The following is a 17,334-nucleotide window of genomic DNA, read 5'->3' on the forward strand; positions in this document are numbered from 1 at the left end:
CCCCCCCCCCCCAACCCGTTCGGCCGCTTACCCATGTCTTTCTTCGCCCAACACCCACCCCCTCCACATGCAGCCCCAACAATGCCAGGCTCTCGTCCCGAGTCGCGATTCTCCCCAGCCCAGTACTTCGACTACCGCGGCCTGAAGGAGATCCTGGCCAAGTTCGTCGACGGTGCGGTCGGCGAGTCGGCCCACCACGATGACGATGTCGATGACCCGGCCGTCGCGGCGGCCGACAACTACGACTCCCACGACACCGTCGACAAGTCCAAGACCCCGGTGGTTGGAGCCAGCCTCGCCACCCTGCGCCGGGCGGACCCGGCCACTCCGGCCTCACCCGGGCCCGCGGCCGCCGGCACCGGGACCACCACCACCGGCATGGTCTCGGCCGCCGGGGCCGCCGCCTCGGCTGCCGTCACCAACGCCACCACCTCTCCCCTCCCGGCGGACAAGCAGAATTCCCCCCCTTCCGCACGGTCGGCCTTCCCCGCCAACCACTCCCTCCAGTCCAAGCCCCTGCGCGTGGCCGTTGATCAGGCCCGGCGGACGTCCCGCGAGGACCCGTACGCCAGCAGCGCCCCCGGCACTCCGGGCGGCACCTGCTCCCTCTTCGGCGCCAGCAACGCCATCCCCCTCTCGCGGGCAACCAGCAACCCGCACATCATGGAGTCTCTCATGGGCACCGCGCTGCAGCTGGATGACGGTGTGGGCCGGGGCTCCCCGGCCGCCCCGTTCAAGCCCTTCGTCCTGCCGCCCGAGAAGAAGGAGATCGCCGACCAACTGAAGGAGGCCCTGCGCAACGAGATCAACAAGGTGTCCACCGTGTTCGACGGCTACCGCGAGGAGATCAAGAAGAAGCGCGAGCAGTGCGAGAAGGAGGTACGCGCATGGTCTCCCCCCCCCCCTCTCTCGCACCCATTGCCCCTGGGACATGGTCACTGATTCACATGCCCCCCTCCCCTCTGCTCCTTCCCCGTCTCCCCGCCAAACACAGCTCCTTCAGTTTGAGGCCAGCCTTTCTCCCAGTCTCCGCGGTGACAATAGCGCCTCCACCGACCCGCTGCATTCGTCGAGTGTCGCCTCCACCGAGTCCGACGGCACGGCCTCCTCTTCATCGCACTCCTCCTCCGGATCCATGTCCCTGCGCAACTCCTCCCAGCACTCCTTCTCCGCCCTCCTGGCGCAGACCGTGGACCCGCTGCCGGATGAGCTGGTGTCCAAGGTGACCAGCCTGTGCGATCTGGCCGACGATCTTGTCGCCTACGCCCTGACCAATGAGCAGGCCTGCACCAAGTTCATCAAGAAGTGCGAACGCCGTGCCCCGACCGCCGGCGTGTTGGCCTCCCTGGCCCGGTGTGTCCGCTCGGCCAGCTTCACCAGCTCCATTGCCGACATTCGCGAGGTGGCCACCTGGGCGCGGAAGGTACGCCCTGCCTGGGATCCTTCTCCCGGCTCCCCCCTTGTCGCCCGGCCTCCTTTCTCCCCCCTGCCGGTCCGGATGATCGTCCCCCTCTCGCGCTAACATTCCCCCTTCCGCCGCTGCCCATGCAGATCGCCATCGACTCGCGGCCCAGTATCGAGGGCATGGACCCGTCCCCCTCGCACGTTTTCTCCGAGTGTGCCACCACCATGGTTGACCCGATCGAAGTGCGCCCTCCCCCCCCCCCCTTGGTTCCCTTTCCTCTCCCTCCCTCCCCTTCCCCGCCTCTAACCAGCCCCTTCCTCCTCCCCCCCCCCCCTTCCAGAGCGTCCCCACCTTCACCACCCTCGACCTTAACTCCCTGCCGTCCGGGCGCGTGTCGCGCATGTGGATCGCCCTGGCCACCGATGGTCTGGGCTTGCCCATTCGCGTCCCGGTCATGGTGGCCAAGGGCGTCAAGCGCGGCCCGGTCCTCGGCATCACGGCCGCCCTGCACGGCAACGAGCTCAACGGCATTCCCCTCATTCACCGCCTCTTCCGGGAAATTGACTGCACCGAGCTTTCCGGCTGCCTGGTGGCCGTGTCCATCGCCAACCCTCCGGGCTTCCTGCGCCAGCAGCGTGGCTATCTCGACGGGTCGGACCTCAACCGCCTGATGCCGGGCAAGCCCACCGGCACCGCCGGCCAGCAGTACAGTTACTACCTGCTGGAGCGCATCGTCAAGAAGTTCGACTACTTGCTGGACATGCACACCGCCTCCACCGGCCGTGTCAACTCGCTCTACGTCCGCGCGAACATGATCAACCCGGTCACCGCCAAGATGGCCATCCTCCAGCACCCGCAGATCATCGTCCACAACACCGGCCCCGATGGGTCGCTTCGTGGCGCGGCTCACGCCCTCGGCATCCACGCCATCACCGTCGAGGTGGGCGACCCTCAGCGCTTCCACCGGCGCTTCATTCACTTTGCCCACCTCGGTGTGGAGAACATCATGTGCCACTTGAAGATGGTGCCTCGCCAGGTATGTCTCTCTCTTCTCGCCCTCGCCCTCGCCCTCGCCCTCGCCCTCGCCCTCGCCCTCGCCCTCCCCCTCCCCCTCCCCCTCCATCTGTTCGCCCATCTCGTCGTTGTACTTGCCCTGCTAACCCGTGTACCCCCTCTTGCCAACAGTCCACCCGCCCCGAGAAGGATGCCGTCGTTTGCACCCGGTCCTTCTGGATGTTCACCCAATCCGGCGGCATCCTGACCGTCCTGCCCGAGATCAACGACTGGGTCCGGGCCGGCGATGTGGTCGCCCGCGTGTACAATGTCTTTGGTGACCTGATCGCCCAGTACATTGCCCCGGAGAATGGCATCGTCGTCGGCAAGAGCGTCAACCCGGTGTGCAGCTCTGGCGATCGCATCCTCCACCTGGGTGTCACCTCGGAGGATGGCTTCGAGAGCCTGACCAATGACGGCCACCTGTAAGTGTGTGCCCGGGGCTGGCAGCGTCCTTTGCCGTACGCACGTACGCATGCGCACCCATGTATGAGCCAGCCCGTGCTCCGCTCGGCCTCCCCGTCTCCAATGCGCCCCGGCGGCTGTTTTCCTTTCCGTCTGCCTTTCGTGTTACACACAGGAGACCAGTCGGGGATGTGCGATATGGGGAGCGACACAAAGAGCCGGAGCCCGGAGAGGTCCCTGGTCGGCGCGTGCCCATCGCGCTGCTGCTATCGCTGCCTCGACAAGAATGAAAACCAATAAAAACGAAGCTTCACCATGATCGGCACGCGTTTCTTGTTTCTCCCCTCCTCCCTGTGCGTTGGAAGGTGTATCGGCGGGGCCCGGCCAGGAGATCCCTGCTGTGTGCGGCTCCGCCCTGGGGGAATATGGGGCGGCTGCCCGGAGCAGGGGCATGGGAGGAACACAGGGACCACCACCCATCCAGCCGCCCACTCCTTCGCCGCATTTGACACCCACACGCCCCCCCTGCCCCGGTCCTCCCTTGCGCCGTTGATGATGGCCTCCACGGACAAGGACCCGCTTGCCTTGTCGTCCCCCCCGCGCCTGCCCTTCTCCTTCCTTCAGCCACCTCCAGTGTCAAGTGGCCCGACGCACGTCGAAGCACCGAGTCCCTCGGGCTTTTTGATTCCCAATCCCGCCGCCGTCGAGGCCCTGGACATGCCCCTGTGGTGCGTGCATTTGCCCAACACCGACGCACAATGCCACGGCCTCCATCTAACACACATGCACCTGGGTCAAAAGCCTTCTTGAGCCGCCCCTCTCGGTCCCTCCGCCGCCCGAGCCCTCCTCGACATGAGATGGACATCCCCGAAATAGAGAAAAAGCAAACAAGGACATCTTCATTTCACCCCCGCGAAGGACCTCAAATGGGAAAGGGTGGCGGCTGACCATCAACATCGAAAACCCACGGCCCATGGAAGGCAAAAGCTTGCGGCGGCCGGGTGCTCAAGTGGCTGGAGGAGTCCTGTGCCAGGGCGTACCGGCCACGGCCGCCATGCGTCTGTGCCTTCGAGCGAGACAGCAGCGGTGTCAGGTCGGACGAGCTGCGCAGCAGAGCCCACAAAGACCCATCATCATCGCCATGGAGCCAGGCCGTCTGCTTGAGAGTCTGCCACAAGGGAAGCCCCACAATTCCGCCAACAGCCCGGTCCTCAGCGAGGACACTCTGCCGGAAGGCAATCTCGCTCGGGCAGGTGGGAAGCACTTGGTCTTCCTCGGCTCGGTGGAGGATGGGATCGGCTGCCGGGGTCACCGACCGGTCATGGTGGTAGCTCCACGGGAAGAGGGTTTCCATGTTGTAGCTGGCCGTCATGGCGGCGGCCGTGGTCCGGTGTGCGGCGTCGCGCGACCGGGCCGCCGCCTCGCTGTCCGGCAGAGCCACATGCGGGATGGCTTCGCCACTGATGCCGGATGCCTGGAACACGCGCATCAACGCCTCGACCGAGTCCTCCTCGGTAACTGGATGCACCAGCAGGAGCGGCGAAAGAGGGGGGAAGGGAGAGAGAGAGAGAGAGAGAGAGAGAGAGCCAGCGAGGGCATGCGTCAGGAAGAGCCATCGCAGGGTGGCCGCTGGGAGAGGTCGGGCGAAAGGACCCGAGGCATGGGGGGGCCGAGAAGCAGCTCCCCGACGTACCGGCCATGTGACTGGGAGTGAGGCGTCCTGTGAGCACAAGCATGATGGTCTGCGCCTCGAGTGTGTCCCGGTCGCGGGAATTGATGGGATTGATCGAGGGAAGCTGGTGGAGGGGGGATTCGAAGTGCACGATGGCCGGGATGGGTGGCATGAGGGCGGGTTGCTCGCGGCTTGCCTCGATGCGAGCCTCCAGGCGCATCGGCATCGGAGGTGCCGGCTGGGGCAGCCACGAGTCGGATTCCGAATCCGAGGAGCCTACCAGCAGCAAACTCCGGAGAAGCTACACCATGCCGATTGGCAGGGGGAGAGGGGGGGGGGGGGGCGGAGGCGATCAAACCAGCATCAGTACACAATCAACGGGTCGCAGGCAGGGGGGAGGGACATGGGCCGGGAGAAGGAGGAAGAAAAAAAGAGGCGCACAGGGGAGACACATACATCGGAGTCCTCGGCCGAATCGGCCGGCAGTGAGGCAAGCAGAGCCCCCTCCGTCAGGGGCTCGAGAGGCGGCGCCGGGCCAAGCGGCTCGAATCGAGGAACGAAGTCCGCACGAGAAGAGCCCGACGTGAAGAGGTCGTCACTGGAGGAGCTACCAAGAGTCGAGCCAAAGAGGGGCCCCGCCGCCGGGGCACCCAGCAGCGAGTCCTCCTCCAGGCCGGCTGGCGAGGAGAAGAGCGGCGCCGTGCGGCCGGCCGCGTGGGGCTGCAAGCTGCTGGACGGCGAGGGCGGGTGTGAAGGGGGATGATCATCGGCACCGGCGGGCGGGGCCGCCAGGGCCGCGGCCAAAGCAGACACGGCCTCGGTCGACATGTCCGACGCCGAGCCGCCATTCCCGGAGTCCGGCACCAATAGCAATGACGCAGGAACCGGAGTGGTCACCAGGGCATCAGCCCCGGCTCCGGCCGAGGGGGTGGCCATCAGCTGCAGCGAGGCGGCCGGATCCCGCCCAGCCGGACCGCCCAGGGGAGTGGCCATGCCGAAGAGGGGCCCATGATCCGGGTGAGATGCACGGGCCGTCGTCCGAGGCCCCCGGTCCCGAGATCCGCGAGCCGCATGGGCCGCGCGTGTCGGGACGCCGCGAATCGGCGGCGCAGCCGATGAGGAAGTCTCCGCGATCGGCGAGAGCTCCATCGGAGCAAAGAGGACCGAAGAGGTGGAGGAAATGGGCGAAGGGTCGGTGGAGGAGGAGGAGCTCAACAGGGAGGACGATGCAGGGGAAGGATCCCCACTCAAGGGCGAGGAGAGGATGCCCCCGCTGGTGGCGTGGCTCACGCGGCGATGGAGCCGGGCCACCTCCTCCGCCTGCCAGTCCATGAGGGCCCGGCCACCGGCCGGGGGGCCACCAAGGTCAAGGGCACTGGCGCGCGCTGGAAGCGGGGTGGAAATGGCCAGCGGCCCGCCTGGGGCATAGGAAATCGACGGCGAAAAGGGGGCCGCATGCAGGCCGCCGGCATTCGGGCCGGCCTCGGCGGCCTGGGTGGGAAAGGCTCGAACCACCACCGGCGAGGGGGCCAAGGTGGCATGCACGGCCAGCACATGGCGCAGATGGCGCCGGCGCTGGTGGAAGACATTGATCGACCGCGAAAAGGACTCCGCCTCATCGATGGCGCTTTGTGCCGCGGCACTGAGGACCGGCGGCGCGCCTTCGGCATCCCCCGGCGCCGGGACACTCCCCAGGGCCGTAGTCCGACCTCCCGCGGGGAGGAGGACAGCCGAGTCGATGGTGGTGCCGGTCGTCGAGGCGGCCACATCCCGGGCGTTGGCCGGCGCCGGGGTGGCCGGCGCGACCGGCGGCGGCGGCGGCGGCGGCGGCTTCGGCACGGAGGGCACCCGCGTTGATGCCGAGATCGCCGGGGTCTCGGCAGCATGCCCATGCTCGGCACTCAGCAGCAGCAGCGATCCCGGGACCGGGGTCCCAGGGGTATCAAGCAACAAGCCCGAGCCACGCCGCTGCATGGGCGCCACCGGCGGCGGAGTCTGCGAGGGGAAACTCATGGCACCGCCGAAGTCCATGGAAAAGTGCCCATGATCCATGGTGCTGTTCAGGGCTCCCGACCCGAAGAGCGCATGGTAAGCAGTCGATGAGGGCTGATCCGGGCGCTGGGGAGTTGACAAGGGCGGATGATGCATGTGGCGCATGTGTGAGGGAGTTGACGACGGAAAGGCGTCATAAGTGCTGGACCGGCCCGGGGTGCTGATGAAGGACAGCCCTCCGCCAGCCGAGGGCGCGGAGTTGCCCCCGGCGCCGGTCCCACTCCCGGAAGGGGCGCCAACCGGCGAGAAGAGCGGTCGCCCAGGGAGGAAGGTGGCCCGCGCATCGGCCACCCCCTGGGGAGAGATCATCATCGCATCTGAGGGGGTCGACGTCGAGCTCCGGCCGGCGGAGGGGCGTGTCCGAGGAGCCACACGACGCTCTTCCGATCTTTGCCCCCGGCGCCGGTCCCACTCCCGGAAGGGGCGCCAACCGGCGAGAAGAGCGGTCGCCCAGGGAGGAAGGTGGCCCGCGCATCGGCCACCCCCTGGGGAGAGATCATCATCGCATCTGAGGGGGTCGACGTCGAGCTCCGGCCGGCGGAGGGGCGTGTCCGAGGAGCCACCGGTGTGGCTGCCACATCGGCGAGGGCCGACGCGCGACGCTCGGCCGCCACCGCGTCCAGCAACGACCAGGCGCCACTGCCACCGTTGGAGCTTCCCGGCGGAGCAGCCGGGAAGAGAGACCGGTAGACATCCGGGCCGGCGTCGGAGAGATCCGACAGCGGGGAGGACATCAAGGAGGTGGAGAGCATCAATGAATCCGGCAGCGGATAGTCCGGCGAGCTGTTGGCCAAAAGGCGCTGAATGGCGCGAAAGTCGCTGCCAGGAAGTGGGGCACGGGGCGGCTGCTCGGCGCCGTCCACCGGCGAAAAGAGCGGCCGTACGGGACCCCCAGCCCCGAGTGCCGCCTCCGGGGTTTCCACATCCGAGGGCGAAGAGGAAAAGGAGGCAGACGGGGGGCTTGGACGGCCGCAGATCGGAAGAGCACACGTCTGTTGGCCAAAAGGCGCTGAATGGCGCGAAAGTCGCTGCCAGGAAGTGGGGCACGGGGCGGCTGCTCGGCGCCGTCCACCGGCGAAAAGAGCGGCCGTACGGGACCCCCAGCCCCGAGTGCCGCCTCCGGGGTTTCCACATCCGAGGGCGAAGAGGAAAAGGAGGCAGACGGGGGGCTTGGACGGCCGCGTTGGCGCTGTCGCAGCGGCAGAACCGGCGGCCCGGTAGGCCGGGCACCGGCATCGGGCGTTGGTGTCCGTGCGGCCGTGGGGCTTGGCAGCGAGAGAGCCCCCGATCTCCGGCCTGAGGGTGGTGGTGGGGTTTGCAGCGGATCCGGCGAGGGGGAGGAGGAGGAGGGGCCTCGATGCGTGCCGGTACTCGCGACAAAGAGACCCTGCCCGGCATCGAGGCGTTGATCGGAGAGTTGCTGGGAAAAGCTGTCACGGTTGGATTGGATACGCGCGACTCGCTGTTGTGGACGAGCCGGAGGCCCCCCCGAGCCCGGGGCAAGGGCAGTAGGCGGAGGAGTGATGGTCGATGCGGCCGCCGGCCGGGAGGGAACCGCAAGCGACGGCGGCTCACCGTCCCGCGGCAGGAGGGTGCCCGCTCCGGAAGGAGTGGTTGCCTCGTCCAGGAGCAGATCCCCGGGAGCGAGTACCGGATCCGGGCCCTTCGGCCGGCTGCCCAGGTCGGCTTCCGGGGAGGAGTGGAGGGAGCCGGCGTCGGCCGGGACGCGTCGCCGGCGATTGCGCCGTGCCAGCCGGGGCGGAGAAGAGGACCGCCATTCCGACGTGTGCTCCGGCGTCAGCGACGGGTCGTCAGCCAGAGACGGCGGGGGAGATGAGTGGCCGCCTGGAGGGTCCATGGCGGCGGGAGGAAAGGAGATGCACAATCAGGGCGGGATGCTTCGAAGGGGGAGAGAGAGGGAGGAGCAACGAAAGGAAGGGAGGAAGAACAAGAGGACACGGAGCGGAAAAGGGAAGGTGCGAGGGGGAAAAGGATACCGACCGGTGCGACTGAGAAACCGCAAGGGGGCGGCTGAAGAAGGGAAAATAGATTTTCGTAGCGGAAAAATAGACAGCAGATCGTTTTTTCATGGCAGTCAATTCACAGCTTTATACTATTGTTTGGGCAATTATATGACAGAAAAGTAGTCTATTTTTGTATTTAGGAACATCAAGTCTTGAATAATCAATAATTGTCGAAAAATAGATTGTCCACCTCATTATTATGAGTTTGCTCTCATATTCTTTTAAGATAACAATTCTGATGTTTGTTCTCCATTATCAGCTTGTGCTTGCCCATTTTTGCCGGGCTCTCGAGCAAAGGGGCCCTGCGCGCGCTCCTGCCTCGGTCGGGTCCGGGGTGGGGGGGGGAGCAACTTCCCCCGCGAGAGCCGTGTGGCTGGGCACAAGTCGGCCCGCGCGGTGGCATGTCCGCCCCAAGTCAAGGCAGTTCTTTCTTGGGCAGGTCGTGTGGTCTTGTCCCATTGTCCAAGGGGCGCGTGTAGGAACTGCCGGTCCCTCGGCCCGTTGCTTCCTGCTGCAGGGCTGAGTGCGTGGGCTCAAGAAAGGACGCCCCCGCGGGAGGGCCGAGCCGGCGAGAAGGTAATAACCACCCTGGCAGTGTGTGTGTGTGTGTGTGCATGTGGCACGAGCCCAGTTCTTTTTAGGCTCCCGCCCTCCGCGCTTCCGGCCGCCATTTCGGTCGGAGATGCCATCGCCATTTCCGCGGGGCGTCGCCACCAGGGGTGGGGGTACATACCCAGGGGGACCGGGGCGTATGACTGCGCACGTACATTTATTTCGAACGCACGGGGTCGCGCGGAATGACGCGCCTGAGGGTGGTCGGTGCACGCAGTCGCGGGCTTCTTTTCGGGGAAACCGTGGTCATCCTTGGGACCCGGCGCGCGCGCACGGTGCGCGCCGACGCCCGTTGCGGCTCTACCAGGAAACACTTGCGCCTTGGAGGTGGATGGAGTTCGCGGAGGGGGGGGGGGGAGGCCGATCCCTGGTCATTCTTCTTGTGGCATGCTATTGTCGATGAAGACTTGCTCTTTTTTCTTATCCCCCCTCCTGCCCCCTCCCCTCCCTCGTCCTCTCCCTCTCTCTCTCTCCCCCCCTTCTCCCCTCCCCCTACTCCCCTCCTTTCGCCAAGAGCCTACCCCGCCCAGATGACGTTCCCGGAATCATCGACATCCCTCACGGTCTTCGCCGGATCATGGAACATCAATGACAACCACAAGACCTTGGGAGCGCTCCACCAGTGGCTTAACCCCGGTCTCTGTCCCTCCCCCCCCCCCCCCCTCCCTGCCCCGCCGGCTCCTCGCCTGTGGCCTCTTTCGCTGCCTGTGCCGCCCCTGTCTCCTAACACCTGCCTTGATCCTCCCAGCCAACCCGGATCTCGTGGTCCTTGGCTTCCAGGAGTTCGATTCCTCGAAGGACGCCTACTTCGAGAACAATGCCAAGACCTCCGGCCTGTGGATCGACGAGACCATCAGCCTGCTGAACCGTGCCTCGACCACTGGCACGTACTCGCTGCTTTCCTCTTCGCAGCTTGTCGGCATGCTGATCCTCGTCTTCGCCAAGGATACCCTCATCCAGGAGTCCATCACCCAAGTCGATGCGTCCATGGTTGGCACCGGCCTTGGCCGCATTCTCGGCAACAAGGTATGCATGGCTCCCCGGCCTTGCTTTTGGCCGTGTGGGTGTGGCTGTGAAGGGCACATCAGGTCCATGTCTCCGTTCCCTTTGCTGACGCCCACGTGTCCTCCCCCCTTTCTTCCTCTTCCTCCTCCCAAAGGGCGCTGTGGCCGTCCGCTTCAACATCGGCTCCACCTCCTTTGTCTTCATCAACAGCCACTTCAACGCCCATGTGCCGAATGTCCAGCGCCGCAATGAGGACTTCCGCGAGTACGCCGCTCTCCCCCCCCCCCTCCCCTTTTCCCCAGTCCACTTCCCCCCTCTGCGCTGGCCCGCCATGCGTCACCCGGCATACACACGCTCACCCACTTGTCCGCCCCCTTTTCCAGCATTTGCCAGCGCATGCTCTTCTTCTCGGATGTTAATTCCGACATTCCCCGTGCCACGGTGGAGGACCTCCTGAGCCGGCCATCGCAGGATGAGGACTCCGTCATCCAGGCTCAGAATGAGTTCCAGTGCGCGCGGAGCACGTACACCGCGCCGCCCGTGCAGCCCAGCACCGATGGCCTCACGCGCATTGGCGACCACGACGTCATCGTCTGGCTCGGCGATCTGAACTACCGCGTTGAGCTGGACCGCGCCGACCTCATGACCCACATCGCCGAGGAGAACTGGGGCAAGCTCTATGCTCATGACCAGCTGAAGTGCGTGCACTTGACTGCGCCGGCGTCTTCCCCCCCCCCCCCCCCCTTGCCTGCTGCTCAGTGCCGCTGACTCCCCGTGCCACCCTTTGCCCTCCCATCACTCCTTCGCAACAAACATCTCCACGCTTAGCCGCGAGATGGCCGCCGGGAGAGTCTTCCAGGGGTTCACCGAGCTGGTCCCCGCCTTCCCGCCAACCTACAAGTTCGACATCGGCACCAACAACTATGACTCTTCCAAGAAGCAGCGCAACCCGGCCTTCTGCGATCGTGTCCTTTGGCGTATTCCCACCGCCCCGGGCTACGCCCTCCAGCCGTCCATCTTCGATTCCCTCCGGACCCTGTGCAATTCCGACCACAAGCCGGTTTTCCTCGGCTTCTGCGTGTCCTTCCCAGCTGGTTCGCAATCCTCAAGCACCTAGAGCGCGCGCGCACCCCCCTCCCCTCTCTTCCCTGCCCCTTCCATCCCTCCTCTCCCCACCTGCACCTGTCCAAGTGAGAAAGAGCGCTCGTTTGTCCGCCACTCCCCTTCCTCCTCCCTTCCCCCTGTGTGTTGCTGTTGCTCGAGATTTCGACCTACATTTTTGTTCCTCCCCTTTTCTGCCCCTCTTTCCTCTGCCCCTGCATCTGTTCCACCGCTGCAGGGTGCCCTGTTGTGTCCTTGCGCCATCTCTTCTCTCTTCCTTCCAAAAAAAAAAACAAGACAAAGCACTCCCCTCCCCCGACGCCGCCCTGTGTGCTGACTCCTGCGGCCGCACACCCTTGCTTCCCTTTCTCTTTTTTTTTTCCCACCTGAAAAGCGCGCTTTGCTGGGCCGGAGCGGGTTTCGCCTCAGAAGAAAACCGGCTACCTCCGGTCCATCTTTGCCTCTTACCTGCGCAAGCATTCGGTCCTTGTGGTGACTGTCACCTTCGTCATTAGCTTCTCCATCTGTCATCTTCTCCTCACATCAAGCTAGAGGACACACGCGTCTGTGTGCGAATGTGTGTGTGTGTGTGGGTGCGAAAGAGAGGGAGGGACAGGGGGCACTCGCGTCTCCATGCCCGTGTGCACCCTGGTAGTGTGCCCGCGATGGGAGGCCTGCCCTCACCTCACTCATCAATAGAAGGAAACCCCGCAACGTTGTCGAGAATATGGCCGGGATGTGGGGACAAAGGGGTGGCGATGTAGCTGGTGCCCCCGGCTGGGGCGCGCGTTTTTGGCCATTTCGCTTGGGATCGCCGGGGCCCGCCCGACCTCACGGCACCACCTTGAGAGCGGGCGCCTCCCCTCTCGGCCTCGGGTTCTGGCCCCGCCCGCGTACACGCATTTACGACCCCGGCCAACACAAGCCCACCCCGGATGGCGGGTCGCGAAGGGGCCAAACGTTGGCAGGTTGCGGACCCCGCGCCGGGCGGAAAAAAAAAACTCCTCGACCGTACGCCGCCTGGCCCCCGCCCCCTCCTCCCCCCCTTCCCCGGTCCCGAGGGCTCGCTCGCTGGGAAGTTTCTCGGAACAATAGGCAGAGGATGTCGCTCGGGAGGGCGCGTCTGAGTGATCCACTCCGCTGAATGGGCCAAGACACATGCGCGCTCTCTTGGCTGCCTCGACATGCGGAGAAGGGGGAACCGAACTGGCGAGATATTCCGAACGCCCGGGCTAAGGCCAACGGGTCCCGGGCGAAGGGGCGGACTAATCCCGGCAGAAATGATGAATGTGCATGCGCGCATGGTCTCCAAGAGGCGGAAGGAAAGGAGACACGTATATGCATGTGAAAGAGGGGGGAGTGTAGTCGAGTTTCGTGCGAGAGAAGGGCAACGAAACATGGGGGGGGGGGGCTTGACAAGTACAGGCAGTGGTCCTCCTCCGATTGGGGTGGAAGTGGCAAATTGACGGAGCGAGGCAAAGTGTCTAGGGAGAGGGAAGAGGAGAGAGGGGGGAGCAGCGATGCGGCGAGGGGCAATCGAAGGGACGGGCCCGAACGAGAGAACACATCGCCCTGAAAGCCATCTGGGTGGGCAGGAACACCCACAGGATAGGGTGGGGCCCCCATTCAACAGTGGCACATCCCTCTCCTCGGCTGGCAAGGAGAAAAATAGGGAGGCGAACGGCCAGAAGTTGAGGACAAGGGAGAGAGAGAGAGAGAGAGAGAGGGGGGGGGGGGGGGGGGGAGGGAGAGAAGGCGGCCATGTGCAGGACGTGTTGGGCAGGCCCCGCGCGATCGAGAGACAGACAGCATGGCGGTGTCGCCTGCGCGGGACAGAGATGTGCGAAAAGGGGCCTGTGTCAGTGGTGTAGGCGGCAAACACGCCATTGGGCTGTGATGCGGTAGGAGGGATGCACGGGCTTCCGCGTGGAAATGCGCCATTCAGAAGGACAAACGAAGGTGGGGAGGGGGCGCATCTGCACGTACATGCCAGTACACACACGCATACGCGCGTTCACACGCATACACACAGACACATGATGCCCGTGGGTCAAGATGACTCCGTGCAGGATGTCAGCCCTTCGGAGTTAGCACCAGCGGCGACACGGCCGAGGCGGTGCCACCACCGGATGGCCGGACCACCGCTGCACCGGAGGCTCCCGCGCCGGCAGCCATGCTCGAGGACATGGCCGGCCCCGCAAGGCCATCTGACACCTTGAGCGAAAAGATGGACGCGTAGCCATCGGGGCCGACGCCAGGCGAGGTGTCCCCAGTCGGCACCACGGGCGTCAGTGCCGGGCACTCCGGAAAGTCGCCCTCATCCACGTCAGACGAGGCATACGCCCCGAAGGAATCCGCCAAAACATGGTGGATCTGTGTCCCATGATAGGCTTCCACATCGGAGGAATATTCCGGGAAGGCTGGCGTCAAGAAGGCCAAGCCAATCGGGATCCCGATGGAAGCGCGCTGATGGCCGTCAATCAAAAACTCACTGAAGTAGGTGCAGTCGCGCCGGCGATCTTCGGCGGCCGCGGCGACGGCGGCGGCCGCGGCTGCCGCCGCAGCAACAGCAGCCACCGCCGCCGCCGCCGCCGCGGCTGCCGGCGATGCTCCAGGTCCCGTCCCCTCCCCCGATTCGTGGCCCAGGGCCGGCGGCAGCGGGCTACCGCCGGCGTTGGGCAGACGCCCCGGAGGCGAGGGAGAAGAAACTGAAGAACCACCATCACCACCGGCCAGGGGGGTGGCCGAGCAGCTTACCGCAGCAGACGACCCAGTCGCCGGGACCGCCAGCGACAGCGACGAGGAAGATGCCGACGTCGCCAGAGAAACCGACCCCTCCATCGGCCGGGGACTATGGTTCCCGGAGTCGAAGAAGGAGGGCGAGGAGGAAGCCCGCTCGAAGGGCCCAGGAGCCGATGTCAGCCCCTCGGCAGCCCGGGGCGAAGGTGGCTGCGAGCCGAAGCCCACCGACGCAAACTGCTCGGCCAGTGGGCCAACTCCGCCGCCACCACCACTCATGGGGCCACCGCCGCCACCGCCGCCGCCGCCGCCGCTGCTGCTGCTGCTGCTGCTGCTGCTGTTGCTACTGATGCTGATGCCGGGGCCGGCATTGCCATGGTCGCTGCCACTCCCCAAGGGGTCACCCCCCCGGGCAACATCCTCCTCCGAGGAGGACGAGCTCACCCGGGTCGGATGCAGGGGCAGCGGCAGCCCGGGCCCGGAAGACGTGCCCGGCATCATCGGCCACCGGCCATCCAGGTGGTGCCCAGCCGGCGCTTGGTGATGGCCGGCCAGGACAGACAGCTCCAGGCCGTCGAACTGAGACAGCAGGCCGGAGGCTGTCAGCGGAAGGGCCGCCAGCTGGGCGGCCGCCGTGAGAGCCGACCCAAACTTGGGGCAAGTGTGGAAGGTACAAGGCGGAGGAGCGCCAGATGAAGGCCCGGGAGTGGAGGAATGCCCGCCGTCAGTGTCGACCCCTGCGATGCCCAGGGCCGTGGGAGAGGCGGCGTCCATGCTGGTGGCAGCGCCAACAGCGGCAGCAGTGGTACCAGTGGTGGTGCCGGCGGCGCTGATGAGCCCCCCAGTGCCGATGGGGCTTGGAACGCCCGTGGCAGACATCGCCATCCCCCCGGCGCTGCCCGTCGGGGAAAGAGAAACGTGGGCGGGCCAGGCCCCCTCGAGGGGAGCGGCAAAGTGCCGGGCTTCGGCCGACGGCGGAGACGGCGGGGGAGACACCTCGCGCGAGTGGTTCAGCAGCAGGCTAGTCAACGAAGGCCCGGTAGCGCCGCCAGCGCCGCCAGCGAAAACCTCCTCCACACCGGAGGGGATGCTGCTGGTCGAGAGTTTGCCCATGGAGAAGGCGGCGCCATTATTGGCTGTATATGGGCGACACGCGTATGGTCGGACGCGCGTATGGTCGGACGCGCGCGCACACACACACACACACACACACACACACACACACGCACACGCACACACATACATACATACATACATACATACATGTATGTATATCCATATTTGTGTGTGTATGGATGCCAAAAACACGGAAAATACACGGCAAGGCCCAATGAATCAAGGCCAAGAGGCCGGCAGAGGGAGAGACCGGGGGAGGGAGCAGGATTCGGTGATGTCAGAAAAGAGACGAGCTCCTCTCCACCCGCGTGCACAGTCGCCGTCGGGGGCATGGGCAAAAGAACGGTCCGGACAGAGGAGCAGCCAGGCCCATGGGGCGGCACAACGCACCGCTGGTTGCCCCGGAGGGACATTCGTGTGAAGAGGAGGAGGAGCGAGAGGAAGCAACAGCCTCACCGCCATCCGGGCAGTAGGCCACATCGTCCTCGGAGTATGGCGGGGCCAGAATATCGAAAAGAACTGATGGGGCATCCGGCAGGGCAGCAAACGCGTGGATGTTCCCGCCGCTGGTGGGAAAGAGCGTGTGCAGAGCCGGCGCCTCGACCACCTGGTCGGCAATGCGGATGGCCTCCCGGCCGCCGAAGGACCGGACAGTCTGCCGGAGGCTCTGGAGGGCCTGGTTCCTCATGGTGTCCAGTACGGCCCGCGCAGAGTCCGAGCCGAGGGACGCCGCAGCCGGGGCGGCACTGGAAAGCGGGGTGGGATTGGCCATGCCGTAGGGGGACCGGACGGCCGGCCGCGTCCCGCCGCCCCCGGTGGCGGTGGTGGTGGTGGCGGCGGCGGCAGCGGCGGCGGCGGCGGCGGCGGCGGCGGCGGTGGCCGAGGAGCCGGCCAATGTCGCATCCAGGCCGGAGCTCTCCCCAGCGGCGGCCAGGCTCCCGGAGGAAGAGGATGAGGAGGCCGAGCAGGAGGATGAACAGGAGGCCGACCCGCAGGGGGTCCACACCGGGGCCGACCCGGGCGAAGCCACCCCCCCGGCCGGGGGAGCCCCATCGCCGGGGCAGACATGGGCGGCCGAGGTGCCGACCGGGAGGGCATCGATGCTGGTGACGGTGGCAGCGGCCCCGGAGGTGGCCATGGTGCAGGGGGTCGTGCCCTCGCCGGGCCCAGGGAGGGCCAGGGGGATGGGCCGGAAGTTGAACCCGCCGACCGGCTTCTGGAAGAGGGCCTGAGGGGGGGTGTTTTCCACCCAGTCGAAGGCCTGGTGGCGAACACTGCCCCGAACGACCGACGTGATGACCGTCATGTCGGGATGGTCGTGGAGCGGGAGGTAGGCCCCGCAGCCGAGTAGGAAGACTCCCATCGACACGTAGGGGGTGTGCAACACCTCGTAGTATGTCACATGGTTGGGCGGCTGCGAGCGGAGGCGCTCTTCGGTGATGCCCAAATGCGCGATGGTGAGCTGGCCGAGGAGGGTCTGTGGAGGTAGCGCGCCAGGGGCGTCAGTGCTTTTGCGGGGATGGACGTGGCGAGGAGGCCATGACCGAGGGAGGGGACGGGGGGCAGCGTGTGGACATGCAAAGGCACCTTCAGTGACAGGAAGAGGACGTGGTCGGTCGGCTCGCCGAAGTTCGGCCGGCCCTGGTCTGTGGTGAAGAGCCGATGAGAAAGGATGGAGATGCGGTCCAAGAGAGAGAGGGACGGGCCCCGACAAATGTCGAGAAGCTCATCACAGCGGCCGCACATCGTAGCCAATGCGCGCGTCCGCGAGGAGGGGAGAGAGAGAGGGGGAGGGAGAAGGGGAGGGAAGCGTGTGGGCGTAGTGTGGGGCCTGGCTACGACGGGGGGGGGGGGGGGGGGGGGGGGGGGGGGGGGGGGGGGGGGGGAGAGAATTAGTCAGTGGGTCGCCAACTGGCCAGTGGGGAGAATGGCTTTTGACTATCAAGGCGCCGGAGGACCCATGACAACCGGCTATGATCATGGACTGGCGAGAACGAGGGGGATGCGCCGGAAGTCACAGGCGCACCCTCGCCCAGAGTGAGTGTGTAGTCCCAGACACACGCAAGTGGACAGACGGACGCACACAGACGAACACACGCACACACGCACACATGCACACACACACACACACACACACACACACACACACA

The 17,334-nt window shown here is 65.9% G+C and overlaps 4 protein-coding genes across 4 annotated transcripts; 3 read left to right on the top strand and 1 right to left on the bottom strand.

The window, feature by feature from the left end:
* The first annotated feature begins 58 nt into the window (after nucleotides 1-58).
* On the top strand, nucleotides 59-3,179 carry H696_04706 (hypothetical protein). The gene is made up of 5 exons (XM_009498569.1): nucleotides 59-879; nucleotides 995-1,423; nucleotides 1,552-1,647; nucleotides 1,746-2,441; nucleotides 2,591-3,179. The coding sequence occupies exons 1-5, from the start codon at nucleotides 82-84 to the stop codon at nucleotides 2,885-2,887; spliced, it is 2,316 nt and encodes a 771-aa protein (XP_009496844.1). The 5' UTR covers nucleotides 59-81; the 3' UTR covers nucleotides 2,888-3,179.
* A 3,170-nt stretch (nucleotides 3,180-6,349) lies between these two features.
* Nucleotides 6,350-8,568, top strand: H696_04707 (hypothetical protein). Its single transcript, XM_009498570.1, has 3 exons — nucleotides 6,350-6,858; nucleotides 7,050-7,535; nucleotides 7,745-8,568. Exon 3 carries the CDS (start codon nucleotides 7,945-7,947, stop codon nucleotides 8,422-8,424), a length of 480 nt encoding a protein of 159 aa, XP_009496845.1. The 5' UTR covers nucleotides 6,350-6,858; nucleotides 7,050-7,535; nucleotides 7,745-7,944; the 3' UTR covers nucleotides 8,425-8,568.
* A 1,131-nt stretch (nucleotides 8,569-9,699) lies between these two features.
* Nucleotides 9,700-12,063, top strand: H696_04708 (hypothetical protein). The gene is made up of 6 exons (XM_009498571.1): nucleotides 9,700-9,865; nucleotides 9,972-10,249; nucleotides 10,383-10,492; nucleotides 10,612-10,926; nucleotides 11,057-11,322; nucleotides 11,724-12,063. The coding sequence occupies exons 1-6, from the start codon at nucleotides 9,754-9,756 to the stop codon at nucleotides 11,879-11,881; spliced, it is 1,239 nt and encodes a 412-aa protein (XP_009496846.1). The 5' UTR covers nucleotides 9,700-9,753; the 3' UTR covers nucleotides 11,882-12,063.
* A 609-nt stretch (nucleotides 12,064-12,672) lies between these two features.
* Nucleotides 12,673-16,930, bottom strand: H696_04709 (hypothetical protein; the record flags this gene model as incomplete). Its single annotated transcript, XM_009498572.1, has 4 exons — nucleotides 12,673-13,152; nucleotides 13,316-15,204; nucleotides 15,575-16,661; nucleotides 16,772-16,930. The coding sequence occupies 3 exons, from the start codon at nucleotides 16,928-16,930 to the stop codon at nucleotides 13,403-13,405; spliced, it is 3,048 nt and encodes a 1,015-aa protein (XP_009496847.1). The 3' UTR covers nucleotides 12,673-13,152; nucleotides 13,316-13,402.
* Between the last annotated feature and the right edge of the window lie 404 nt (nucleotides 16,931-17,334).

Source organism: Fonticula alba (genome assembly GCF_000388065.1).
Source record: "Fonticula alba strain ATCC 38817 unplaced genomic scaffold supercont2.8, whole genome shotgun sequence".
In the NCBI taxonomy this organism is placed as follows: domain Eukaryota; order Rotosphaerida; family Fonticulaceae; genus Fonticula; species Fonticula alba.

Coding starts and splice junctions, on each gene's coding strand:
- H696_04706 (XM_009498569.1), top strand. CDS start 82: ATGCCAGGCTCTCGTCCCGAGTCGCGATTCTCCCCAGCCCAGTACTTC. Junction 1,424..1,551: donor TGGCCACCTGGGCGCGGAAG/GTACGCCCTGCC, acceptor CTGCCCATGCAG/ATCGCCATCGACTCGCGGCC. Junction 2,442..2,590: donor TGAAGATGGTGCCTCGCCAG/GTATGTCTCTCT, acceptor TCTTGCCAACAG/TCCACCCGCCCCGAGAAGGA.
- H696_04707 (XM_009498570.1), top strand. CDS start 7,945: ATGCGTGCCGGTACTCGCGACAAAGAGACCCTGCCCGGCATCGAGGCG.
- H696_04708 (XM_009498571.1), top strand. CDS start 9,754: ATGACGTTCCCGGAATCATCGACATCCCTCACGGTCTTCGCCGGATCA. Junction 9,866..9,971: donor GTGGCTTAACCCCGGTCTCT/GTCCCTCCCCCC, acceptor TGATCCTCCCAG/CCAACCCGGATCTCGTGGTC. Junction 10,493..10,611: donor CGCAATGAGGACTTCCGCGA/GTACGCCGCTCT, acceptor CCCCTTTTCCAG/CATTTGCCAGCGCATGCTCT.